This window comes from Protomyctophum bolini, assembly GCF_963924005.1.
Source record: "Protomyctophum bolini genome assembly, chromosome: 8".
NCBI classification, from domain to species: domain Eukaryota; kingdom Metazoa; phylum Chordata; class Actinopteri; order Myctophiformes; family Myctophidae; genus Protomyctophum; species Protomyctophum bolini.
Window position 1 is genome coordinate 39646565 of NC_137869.1, and position 13633 is coordinate 39660197.

The 13633-nt window shown below is 44.9% G+C and overlaps 1 protein-coding gene across 1 annotated transcript; it reads right to left on the minus strand.

Moving 5' to 3' along the window:
• Nucleotides 1-4202: 4202 nt before the first annotated feature.
• LOC308319740 (C2 calcium-dependent domain-containing protein 4C) lies at nucleotides 4203-8148 on the minus strand. Its single transcript, XM_080769918.1, has 2 exons — nucleotides 8066-8148; nucleotides 4203-5534 (listed from the first exon to the last, which is right to left on the minus strand). The coding sequence occupies exon 2, from the start codon at nucleotides 5477-5479 to the stop codon at nucleotides 4205-4207; it is 1275 nt and encodes a 424-aa protein (XP_080626044.1). The 5' UTR covers nucleotides 5480-5534; nucleotides 8066-8148; the 3' UTR covers nucleotides 4203-4204.
• Between the last annotated feature and the right edge of the window lie 5485 nt (nucleotides 8149-13633).

The following is a 13633-nucleotide window of genomic DNA, read 5'->3' on the forward strand; positions in this document are numbered from 1 at the left end:
TGTTAATGAGTTGGTCGGTGCTATAGCTTGCAGTGGCGGGAAAAGTACTCACATTTTGTACTTAAGTATAAGTAGGCTATCAATACTGCAATGTAGAACTACTTTTACAAGTAAAAGTCCGGAATTTAAAATGTACTTGAGTAAAAGCATCGTGCCCCGGGGGGCACGGTGGCACAGTCGGTATAGTGCTGTCACCTCACAGCTAGAAGGTCCTGGGTTCGATTCCTGCTGGGGGCATGTTCCCTCCTCCGCGCCATCAGTGCCCATACCCAAGGTGAAAGGGCCCTTCTGTGTGGAGTTTGCATGTTCTCCCCGTGTCCCCATAGCAGATCTACAAGCTCACAATGCGTTGCATCGCAATGCATTGTGATCTAGGTCTTTAGTCCTCTCTTAAAAGTATAAAAAAAAAAGAAAATGCAATCCATTATTTGAGTACCATCCTTTCAGAGTCTCACATGGGCCCTGCAGCTCTCCTCAGCTCCTTTCATTGTGAAATGTTGCCAGTCAAGCCTCTCCAACCCATTCGTAATGAAATAGCTATTGATCTTTAGCACACCAACAGAGGAGGATAATGGCAACGTTAATTCGGATCATTCCTCTAGGTATCAAATTAAGGTTAGCACTGGAATTGCTGAACACCGTACTAAATAGAACGGAGGACTGAAGACACATGTTCTGTTACGACACCAAGAGAAAAAGTGCAGCGATATTATTTAATTATCCCACACAACACTGAACACTCTTTGGACTATAAAGACTAACATACCGGTACCTTTACAAAATATTATATATATACACGCACGCACGCACGCACGCACGCACGCACGCACGCACGCACGCACGCACGCACACTGTATATATGATGATTTTGAGTGTGACAGTGTAGGCTACACGGTGCTGTGTTGCTACTTGGCTATCGTGTCATGACTCTTTAGTCGACTGGTTAACGTACGTGCCATGGGAATGGGGAACCCGGGTTCGCCTCCCGGCCGAGGCTACAACAGTACAGTACAGTACAGTACAGTACAGTACAGTAGAGGCACCCCTCACGGTATAACTGTCATTTCTCAAACATTTCGGACACAGGGCCAGGCCGGTACCCTGGGTGTGTTCCTGTGGGTCTGGAAATTTCCGGGGACCCCCACACGGAGTTGCACCACTCACTTTACAACGGGTGATTTTTACAACAATACAATTCCTGGTCAAGAATGCTCTCTTGCTTCTCTTGAACTGTTAGAAGGCAGAGACTGATATACAGCAGGAGGGGAAAATGACGCCATGGAGTCAAAGATGCTATTTGTTCAAATGTGTGTTTTCTTGTTGACAAAGAAAGAAAGAAAGACTGACAGACATTTGGTGAAAAACACATTGAAAAGAGGAACGATTTATTTACCCCTATATATCAAGTCCATAAAGCATAATATAGAATCCATATACAGCACAGCAGTGGCATTTTAGCCTATAACAATGTATTATAATATGTAATATGAGATAAAACATAACACACATCCATATGCTTGCAGTGTAAATATATATAGATTCAGATGTTTGGTCAATATTCACACTATGGACATTGTTTCAATTATCTTGACATGCTCAAAAGTCACAAGAGGTGACATCATAATAGGATCCTATCCTTTGATAGTTCTCCCTTGCATATCAAGCCTGTTGTATCCAGCTGACACTCTTTGCAGAAAAATATAGGGCTGTATTACATAGGAGAAAAACAACTATTTCAGCTGCAGGAGACATGGACCATAAGCAGTCATTTACAAAATGTGCCTCAAATTGGGCAATCGCCTCAAAACACTCCACCTATATTTCAAATATAACCGAATGTTATAAACATTAATAGAGCCCCTATTGGCAGCCATCATAAACCCATCTATTAAACAGAGTACACTACAATACAATAGAAATCCACTGAAATGCAGTACTGTCTCAACATAGATAACAGAGATATGTTAGTCATGCTACAGGAAACCTAGGAAAGGGATTGGTTACAAAGGTTTCATTAAAATAACGCCTGTGTGCAGGTGCTGAATATTGCACGCCAAACCACGTACACAACAGGGATTTACAGAAAACCACTGACTTTGACACCATAAGAGAATGCAGTCATCACTTTCACAATGTCTTGTGTATACAAACCATTTTAACAACATCGCTACAATTGTTTCTACAAACAAAGGGGTGAGTGAAATCCTCACACTTATTGAACGTTATCATCAGAGACATCACGAGACATCCATCGGTTGTGCAGTCAAAAGACACATTTGATATAATTCATGCCGATGTCTCCGCTCGTCAGTGACAAAATATGAATTTAGTTCCCTTTCCATGGGCGACCCTCTCGAGGCTGCAATCACGTGAAATGTATTCGGATTCCTTAGTATCACAACAGAGTATACAAATGTGAGAGGAGAGGACCGTAGTATAGTATAGTATTTTTCCCATGTTTTATCCACGCCATCTGCGATTCCCCGTTGCGTCAGAGCGGTCATTGCGAGGACCCGTCACGCAGTGATTGGTGGGGGCGTTAATTGCAGGTTGACAGGATTTACTTCTCGGTCCATATTGTGTGTTGGATTGGCACTTCACAAAACAGTCATACAAACCACCACTATGTTGTGCATATAAATTCATATACAATACAAAGACCACTGTATTCATTTCCACATGGCGTCGTCTAAAATGTACAAAAATACATACAAATACCACATATCAAAAATAACATGCTCTATGTCTGTATGTCCGTCCGTCCGTCCGTCTCTCTCTCCCTCTCTCTCTCTCTCTCTCTCTCTCTCTCTGGCCCCTTTTCCACCAGGGTTGAACCGGTTCTGATCTTTTGGACGAAATCGATTACTAAAAGTTGGTTCAGAACTGGAAACAAAAAAAGTACTTCTTCTTGTCACTCTTCAGGTTTGGAAGATGCAGATTATGTGATATATAAACCATCATAAAAAATAAAGAACGGAACCAGCTTCTAGAAACAAAGTTCTTTTGGTGAAGAAGGGGCCTTCTTGTGCGTGTGTGAAGTAAGGCTTTTGGGTTTTATTCATGCCATGCAGGTGGAACTCGATAAGAGAATTGTGCTCTCCAGGTCGGTGTGAGACATTTACTGCCTGTGCAGCTCTGTTTGTTCCTCCCCCTCCCCCTCCCCTATTGTTTGTAACTAAGGTAGACCGTATAGTGGCTCGGCTGCATCAAAGGCTTATTTGCACATCAGGATGCGACGCCGGTTCAAAGAACACATTGATCCACAGAAGCATTGTTGTGCTATAATAGTGAACAGGGAATTGTGAGAACCGTGTACTGCAGTAGAGTCGTGTCATGTAGTGAACAGGGAATTGTGGAATCGTGTCGTGTACTAATAAGTAGACTCGTGTCGTGTGCTACAGTGAATGTACAACATCACAATATGTGAAGACAATCGATACACATCATGTACACTAGGGGGTATAGGCAACCTTTGGCACCGGTGCCAACACTGCATGGTACAAAGGAGAGTGATCACTGGCATGATGGTGAGAGAGAGGAGTTTTGGTTTATAAATAAATGAAGTCCCTCACATTTGTATGTAAATTACATCCTGCATGTATAATTATTTCTAATTAAAACTCTGAACTCTGACTGGGGAGGAAGTCTGTGTTTATGACAATGTGAAAAACACATAAAAAGAAGGGAAAAGGATATATTTGTGGATATTGATATTAATGTTGACTGACTATCTAGAAAATAAAAACATGGCACTTACTTGGCTTCAAAAAGATTGCAGAACCCTGATGTGCACATTATTGGCAATGCAATCTTCATTGACATTTTGATCTGAACGTTAGGCTGCCTTGGTTAAGGAAGATGCCTGGGAGAAGATGTCCAGAGAAATAATTTCATTTTAAATGTCCTATAAGAGGCTATTATCTCTGCTATACTCAATTGTAAATAAGGGAAGGTTCCAAACAACACCTACCAACAAAAACCTCCCGTTCACAAATATCCGCAATCTGGTTTTGAATAAGAGCAAGCGAGCGCACTTCTCAAACATGCATTTCATTCACATGTTCACAATCGTCATGCTTACTGTTACCGAAAGCAAAAGGTGCACTGTTTAATTGACAGAAACCGTGTAAAGCACAATGAATTTCCCAAATTAAGATCTGACACTGTCCGGTCACACTCTCCGATGCTCACCACTGTGTGTATTTTAGGGTCCAGACGACAGAAGCGTCGCCAAGGGCACCTCTCTCTCGCCCAGCAGAGTGTCCCTCTTCAGACTGGTGCCCTTGTTCACCACCTTGATCTTCACCCTCAGGTCCTTCACCTGAGCCGAGGCCACCGCGTCGAAGAAGAAGTCCTCGTTGAACACGGGGTTGCGGCTGTTCTTGATGATGTTGCTCCTCTGCTTCTGCAGCTTGCCCGGGTTGAGGCACAGGGACACGCAGCAGTTGATGCTCTTGATGTCGAAGGGCTTGTCGTAGAGGCTCTCCGCCGCCAGCACGCGGATGCGCAGCCGGGCGGTGCCGGCGTCGTAGTCCGTGCTGATGCGCACCGTCCCGCCCTTGTGCAGGTTGATGGTGTGCTCCCGGCGGGCCCCTTGGTCCGACGCCCCTCCTCCTCCTCCTCCGCTGGCCCCCGCGCCGCCGGGCGCGTGGTGGCGGCGCCGCGGGACGTTGGGGCTCGGCTCGGCCGAGCTGCACTCGTCAGTGGACAGGGAGCTGTGGCGCGCGAACGTCCGCTTGGCCTTGACCACCTTGGCCTGCGTGCCGTGGGTGAAGAGCTTCAGCAGGGAGGCCGAGCGGGAGAGCAGCGGCGAGCTGAACGGAGACGACTCGGCCGAGGAGCAGGTGTCGCTCTCCCCGCCGCTGAAGTAGCGGTAGGGGTTGATGTGGGAGGAGCCGCAGTCGGCCGGAGTGAGGTGCGTGCCGACCTCGCCGGGGGCCTTCCTCTTGGAGTTGGGCGAGGTCACGGGGCTGACGGCGAGGTCGCAGTGGAACAGCGACTCCTTGCGCCGGGTGTGGGGGCTCTCCTTCAGCGTGGCGAAGCCGTAGGAGGTCTGCGTCTTCGGGACGTACGGCAGCGACATGGCCGTCTGCGACTGGGGGTCCGCGTTGGTGTCCCCCGCCACCACGTCGTCCGCGCTCTCGATCTGGATGATGTGGCGGTTGGCGGCGCGCAGCAGGTTCTTGGTGTCTCCGGCGAGCTTGGCGACCAGGCGCGGGCTGCGCGGGCTGCTTATCTTCCTGTTGCTGCCGATGGTGTGCTCCGAGACGGAGGGCCGCAGCCCCTCCTGGGGCTTCGCGTCCAGGACGTCCGGCTCCGGGGGGCAGCTCACCAGCTTGGGGGGGATGAAGAAGTCCGGGATCTTGTCGGGCGTGAGGACGTTGCTGTAGGCCGGGGAGCCGCCTTTCTTGTCTCCGTTTTCCCCCGGGCGCAACACACTGGTCTCCACCGACCCACGGAGTTTATCCAGAACCCACATTGTCCCGTCGGGGGGTTGTCCAAGTGGGACTCGTGGTGAGGGATTTGGTGGATTTCTGCAATCAAAAAAACACAGAGGGGACGAGTTACTCTCAAGTAATTAACATTCCCTGCCGTTGACGGAGATATCCGTCAGGTCTTTCTCATCAATTTTTTTTAGTTTTTAACGTTTTTTAAACAGAAGCCCAGGGGGCACGCATAAATGTCATTAAGTCACAAGCCACAAGGTATGGGAAAAATTAACAACATAATCGAATAAGAGTATAGGCTTCAGCAGTTAAGTTTAATCAGTTATACGAAACATTATAGGTCAGGCCGCTTTAAGTGTTGGAAAGCAGTCAGAAAGCAGAAAATAAATAAATAATAATCATGAAAAATTATCGTATAGCAGACAAAGTATATTTGTTGTGGTTTGGTGTTAGCCGAAGCATGGGCAAGGCACACTATATGCAGTTAGTGTAAGTAAGTATAGCCTGGCCGAGCCATGAGGCCAATAGGCCAGGAGCCTATCTCCTTTTTCTGTAGCGTGAGGCAGCTTGATGTACAAGTACACCCCCTGGACATGACGCTAGTATGACGCAGGGACTTACCCCCCAATCCAACCCTTTATGCTGAGTGTCAAGCAGGGAGGCACTGGGTCCCATTTTTACAGAGTCTTTGGTTTATGACCCGGCCACCCCGACCTCACAGTGTCAGGGAGAACACTCTAACTAACACTCTAGCCAACGGAGATCTATATTATGTGGTCTTTCCAGTGACAGATTGCGCTCTTAGCCAACGTATACTGGGTCTATAGGTTGCCAAGCAACAGATATACAACTGGAAATTAACCAGAAGTGGATTGCGTTCGTGGATTGCGCCCATAACTAAAGAACCGATGATCGTGGTTATTTTCCGGGTGAGAGAAGAGAGACGACCACACACACAGCGTTCGTTACTTCGTTTACATCCGGTTTACATCTTGTGTCCCGGTGGGCCTTCAAAATAAGGGATTTCACAGAAAAAAACACTGGCGGTTTTGTATTGGAAGAATTCGTTAATTAATACCCGGCAATGTGTTAAGAGAGATCGAGAGCCTTATCAGTGGCATGGCGGCCATATGAAGATATAGCACGCAGCAGAATACAGTTCATTTAACTCAACACAGAGATAGCAGGTCTGAACGATGGATATAAATTATACGCTACAATGTTCTGTGAATGAGCAGAGGCATGCTATCTTCTTTTTGTGCGTAATTATCTTGTAGCCAACGTGGTTATAGGTATTAAGCCCAAACCACACCAAAGGGTCGGGTCGGGACAATGTTTTTTAAGGTCAACCAAATCAATGCAACTCATTATACGGTAAACCTCTGTATAATGCAGTGGTTTACTTGACCTCCAGGGATCCTTGAAGAGATTCCAGGGGCTCCCAGAAAATTGTGTTAATATTCTGCATGGAAATCACTGCACTATTTTATAATTCAGCTATTCAAACATGACCCAATGTGAGCTTGTAGATCTGCTATTTTTGAAACATGAGAATGTTGCATTTATTCATTATTATTACTAGCCCTTACCCGTTGTGAGATATTTGCCCCCCTCTTGTGGCCGTGGGGGGGTACTGCGCCCGGAGCGTTTTTAATTCAGTAATAAATCTTGCATCCTTTGGTATTCTTCTCCTGATAAACTACACGGTTTGCACACATCTCACCATGCACAACGGCGACAGGTAGCCTGTCCACACATGGACCGCTACTTTGCATTCATATTCATGTCATATTGACAGTACAATACCCATTTTTGCATTTTTTAATCCACTAATAAATTCATTATAAATCATTAATGTGTGAAATTGGAAAAAGGGCTCCATTAAGACCTCCATATAATTATGGTCCATGCCTGTGTGAAAAGTGGGAGTGATTGGGCCAGCCAATGTTGAGATAAAGCGCTGTCAGGGACATTCAGAAAGACAGACAGACAGACATTCGCTGAATTTTAGTATGATGATGATATGATTATTATTATTATTTTACAAACAAATCCTCTCTTGGTCCCATGGAACAAAATCTCTTGGGATAAATGATTCTTGGCATGAAAATGTTTGAGCATTGGTTTAGACTATAGAGTTAAAAACTGCCATATGATCTTTCATACAAAGGTGTGAAAATGTGTTTCAAATTCAAAATAGCCTATAGGCTACTTTATCTCCATTGATAAAAGGTCGCGATTGGACGGGCATGGCATGCTGTTTAAATTCAAATTATGTTCAAGTGCTGTTACAAAAAGACAAAAATATATTTCTGCCGGGGCAGCCAGGCAGTATATAGACTAATAGTTCTTTAAATGGACACCTATAATAATATGCGGCACAATCGCCTAACTATAGAAGAAGACGAAGAACTTATAAAGTTAGGTCTAGAAATGCTACGCTATATGAATGCAAATTAATTAAGGGAAGCTGCGCAAAAGTCAATTTCCAAATCAGTTAAAATTAAATATCCACGGCGAAAGGGGCGAGAAAAAAAACTGCAAAAAAAGAAAAGTAAAGGAGGAAAAAAAAACATTGTGCATTGAATACACCTATAAAGGTTTCAGAAAATACTTACGTCGACGTTGTGACTGCGCACTTTCTCCCCTGCTCTCCTCCTCCTCCGTATAACAACAGGTGTTTTGTCCTCGGCTGTCGAGAAGCTTATACTGTGATGTTCTTTCCACTGCGCTTCACTCCGCGCGCCCTCAGATGTAGTTACTCTTGGAAAGCTAGCGCGCGTGTGGTCGCTTTTATAGAGTCCCTGGGCTGTGGTGGTGGGCTGGCGACTGACTGACTGACTGGCGATGTGTGAGGCTGGCCAATGAGATCAAGTGATCTGAGAGCCAGTAAACAGAAGATCAGGGCAGGGACTTTCTTTTATTTAAAAGATGGTTTTATCAGCACTGTATCTACAATCGCCATAAAGCATTTCTGTGTCATATATCAACAAATATTGCTTTTCACTGGTGGCCACAGCCGCTATAGGCTACCATTGTCATGCCAAAAACAGCCAGATGTATAACAGATTGAGTTAAAGAGAAAATGCAAAAATAATGTGTTTTTAAATTGTATTAACGGCGCAACTCGCAAAATCAATGGGAGCCCATATGAATCCATATTAAGCCAACCACCACAGAGACAATAGATGGCTCAATTATAGCTACCCCTCTGTGCTCTGCATGTGGAAACAAATCAAACAACATATGGACCACATATGTTGAGAGAGAAAGCCTTTTAGGACCGGTCTACAGTAAAGTTATTTATTATTTGATTTGGTAGCCTATTTCTTATTTCAACTGAACAGAACCATAGCAGCTGCTGAGCAGACAATGGAACTGTCTGTATAATCCAATCAATTAACACGTCCTTTTTTTGTTCTTTCTTCAGGCTTTAAAAGGCACAGTGGTTTCCATGGAGACTTTGTGATGGCAACAAATAGATTTGTATCTATCTGTCCAAAAAAGAAAAAAAAGGCCTCCGCCCCCGTTGATTGATTCATTAGGACAACAAGTCTCGTTTGTTTCCAATTGGGTTTGATTTGCAGTTAACAGGTGCAAATTAAACAGGAAACATAACATACATGTTCTGGAATAACATTTACCAAGAATTACCATATAGCACCGAATGAGCGTTATAAGGCCTATTGTATTCCTTCAATACCCATGTTCCACGACACAAGAGTTTCTATAGTAGCAAAGAAAATGAAGGACAATAATGTATACATAATATACTGCATGTGTGTGTGTGTGCGTGCGTGCGTGCGTGCGTGCGTGCGTGCGTGCGTGCGTGCGTGCGTGCGTGCGCGCGTGTGTGTGTGTGTGTGTGTGTGTGTGTGTGTGTGTGTGTGTGTGTATGCGTGACTGTGTGACTGTGTGAAAGATAAGATGATCCCGTTATTGCCCGCGCTGAGGTGCCAAAGACAGTACAAAAGCAGTTTAAAAACTATACTCCTCACATCCAAATGTGTGTTGTCCATACGCCCCCTCCATTCCATACACACATGCAGGCTACACATGTATACTAAAGAAGAAGATAAACCTGCCCTTTGACATTCTTCCATGAATATGAAACCGGACTCCTTAAGACTTCGACTCAACCTGTTCTGACAAGGATAGGCCGTAATAGGAGTGCTAGTGTAATTGTATAGCATGTAAACATTCCCAAGAAAGCAAAGCATTTCAGGAATTAAAAAAACAAAATTCACTAGTTTGGATCCCGGGCCGAATGACTGATTTATATATAAGACATGTCAGCTATTTCAAGCTCTGCACGTGGGTTGTCTTCAGAGATCAAAACAAAGGCCTTTCTCTGGTGTTATCACATTTGAAAAATCACACTTGTAGTGAAGTGAGGGGCGCCCGTCCACTGTATTTACATAGGCTACATGACGACGTCTTACATTGTCATTTAGTGCCCAACATTAAAGTCCATAGACTTGGCTGGCTCTAAAGTGCGCTCTAAAGTACTCTAAACAAACATTAAATCCATGCTGGCTCTAAAGTGCTCATTGTAATATCCTCGATTTACATCATAAGTGCTCTAGTCTAAACCCATATTATGATGTAATCTTCAAAAGCCACGCATTGCCTTATAGATTACAGGTGAAAGCATGAGGCCTGAACCTAATGACATAACCAGGCATACCAGTTACAGTATAGGCTATACCGCTACAGTATATACCAGTGATATGTTTGATAAGTTTAAGACATGAATGATATAAGAAAAGTGTGCAGAAAATCACTGATGCAATGAAGAACCAACAGTATAGTCCTGGAATGCTTTCTACTACACACTGTGGGAAGTTGCTTTTATCGATTAACAGTGGGGCCGATGCCTGGTGCTGAACAATATTCTAACACCAACACATCGTATACTATACCCTGGTCTTCATGCTGCATGCCAACAGCCTGCTTTACAAGAAGCAAGGGTCGATACAGGCTTGTGAACGTCTGCAGCATGAGACAAGGATAGTCTGGGGAAAGGTTAATGTCTCTGCTCTCGGTTAATTAAGGGCCGGAATCCTATACGTCTCTGTCCGTCCATCTGAAAAGGGTGAGAAACAAAGGAAATGTCTGTTATACTTCACTTAAGAACCAAGCAGAAACACGTCTGTGTCGTCTGCCTGTGTGGGTGATGTGTGTCCTGGGTCACACCGGTGAATTAATCAGTATGGATTTGATCACGGAGAGATCTCCTGTTCCCTCCCATGGGACAAAGCGAGGTATCAAGGAATAAGTGTGAGGCAATTATACGTGAGAGGGAAAGCAGCGGAGGAGTCACGCCACAAGTTGCGTGTCCCTCCATTTATGTTACTCTCTATAGTGTCCTTCAGAACCTCTAGCTGTGTGCGATTATCCGCTCTCACCCTACTGGCAGTGGCCCCCCTGGGGCCGACAGGAAGAGAGCTGGGGGCCGTCTGACTGAACAGGAACAAGAACAAAAAGATCAGCAGGTGAGCCAGCATGCCTCGAGGTTCAGACACACTTGCATGCGAGTGTGCGTGTGTGTGTGTGTGTGTGTGTGTGTGTGTGCGTGTGTGTGTGTGTGTGTGCGCTTTAGGAGGAAAGACTCTGGGAAACTCGACTCACAAGCCATGAGGGCTTCGGGGTCTGGTCTGATTGGCCAGATCTCAACGACCTTTGCCATCGGACAGGAGTCCAGCTAAAATGGGAAAAAAACAACGAAATTAATTACAGACTCCAGCGTGGTAGTGAAGGCTACCCTCACCCACCAGGGAGCAGACACTATAGACTACAGGAAGAAATGGCAAGAAGGGTTCTGCTTAGCACGAAACAGACTGAAGCCAAAGAACATTGGCGTGGCCTTCGACTGCAGGGAAAGTTGGCCTGTGTTGATCCAGCTGATCACTCTGTTTCACATTGTACATGTGCAAAAATGCTGCTATTGGGGAGGATGTTTTAAAATTCACCATCAAAGCAAGACTGCAAGTATTACCAACCAAGTACAATCTGTCAATCTGGTATCCCGACACCCACACTCCACTCTGTATAAACCATCATGATTCTGAACAACACCTAGAATCCATCGCACACATAACAAATGGATGTAGTGCATACAAAAACTTGTATATTGCTCGCCACGACCGGATTGTTGACCTAGTGTCTGATGCAGTTGGAAAGTATGTGCCATCTAGTGCAGCAATGTATAAACATTCAAGAGTGTTACCAGATTGGTTTAGCTGTGCATGTCTTTGCTAACATCCCTAATACACCTGATGTTGTCTTTGTTGACACCAGTCACAAGGAGGTCCTGATTCTGGAGGTGGGCTGTGTCTTTGATTTGTACGTGGACCATGGCATTCCAAGATAAATATTCTAAGTATCAACCATTACTTGGAAGTATAACAAACTTGGGGTATCGCTGTAGATTTGCCATACTGATATTCGGAAAGCCTGGGCACAAACTGACCATGAGTGGTCTAAGAATAGCTGGCATGACAAAAAGCAAAGCCAAACAACTTGCCAAATACTGTTCTGTTTCGGCTGTTATAGGCAGTTTGTCTGTGTGGAGAAGGAGGTGCCATGTGAACTGTTATATTTGTTTCCTTGTCAAATTAATTGTAATTTGTGGATTCAAATAAAGAATGTGTGTGTGTGTGTGTGTGTGTGTGTGTGTGTGTGTGTGTGTGTGTGTGTGTGTGTGTGTGAGTGAGTGAGTGAGTGAGTGAGAGTGAGAGAGTGAAAAGTAGAGTTTTCTCTCACCCTAGGCAGTTAGTCACGTGGTGGAGAACAAAAGATCCACTTCCTGGACGTCACACAGCCCATTCTCCCCCCTTTTTCCCCCTATTGTTGTCACTGTCAGCCATCTCTCTTCTTCCTGCAAAACTGTCTTCGTCCAACCCTCCCTGGCCATCCATGGTTGCCATGGTGAAATCTCATATCCTGACATATGGATTGGACCACCACCACCCACCCCTTGCTTTCACCTCTCTTCACCTCTCAAGTCTGTGACAGTTCATCTATTCTGGTTTATATTGGGTGGAAATGGACTGACACATCACCACTTTCAGTTCTCGTCGCACCACCAGGAAACACAACAACGCACCACCTGCTGAAGGTCACGACAATTGGGCCGAGGGCTCTGACTCAGCATCAACACCACATGCCTCCTCGCTGCCATAGGAGTCAGACACAATTAAGGCACGACGTCAACATGGCCACGAATGACCCAAGAGTCGCACAGGTAAGGTAGGTGTTTCATACCTTGAAACAATTGTTACAAGGTGCTGTACAATAAAATAATAGAATATAAAACAAGAACACGTTGTCAAAAATAAAGCAGCAATACAATAAGAAACAGAGCAACAAAAGCAGTACATAGATACAAACAGAACAACAGTACATAGAAATCACCAGAACATAGAAATAATCACTATAGTACTATAGCAAACCAAAATATTTACGATACAGATGAGTTTTTAGCAGCTTTTTCCACAAGCACAGTGTTCTACAGTGAAATAGTGGTGGGCCAAAGCAGCACACTATAGTCTTACCTTTGGTTCACAGCCAAGTGGTTACGCTAATTAATGCCTCCGTGGGTTAATACAGGGCAGGCATAACGATGTAAACAGATGTGAAACGCCGCAAATCATAATATTAACACTAAGGTTTTTCACTCACTATATGTACACAGTACACTGCTGTCAAAGTCCACTTCAATCCCTTTGCAGTGGCAGACTGGCAGGGGATAAATTGAGTATGGCAGTATAGTGAGTGACTACTGCAATTTATTTCTAAATGGAAAGGTTTCAGAAAGGTTTTCCGGTGGCTCGGGAGTTTGAGCAGCTGTCTTGGAAACGGAAGGTTACTCCGAATTGGAACCCCCCCACTCCTCCTGACGGCGAGTCAGTGTCCTTTTTTTGAGCTGGACACTGAAACCCGTCATCGCCATGATGGCTTGTGGTGATAATTTTTGTGAAGATTACATTTTTGCCACGGACATACAAAATGAGTTGACAATGATATTACCAGAAACAAAGAGATAGCCATGAGTGACCACCAGGCAGAACGGTTATGAAATTACAGGTCCATTTGAACACTCTCAGGCCCCTTTTCCACCAAAATAACTTTGGTTCTAGAACCGGTTCCATTCCAGATTCTTGGAACCCTGGGTGCTTTTATAC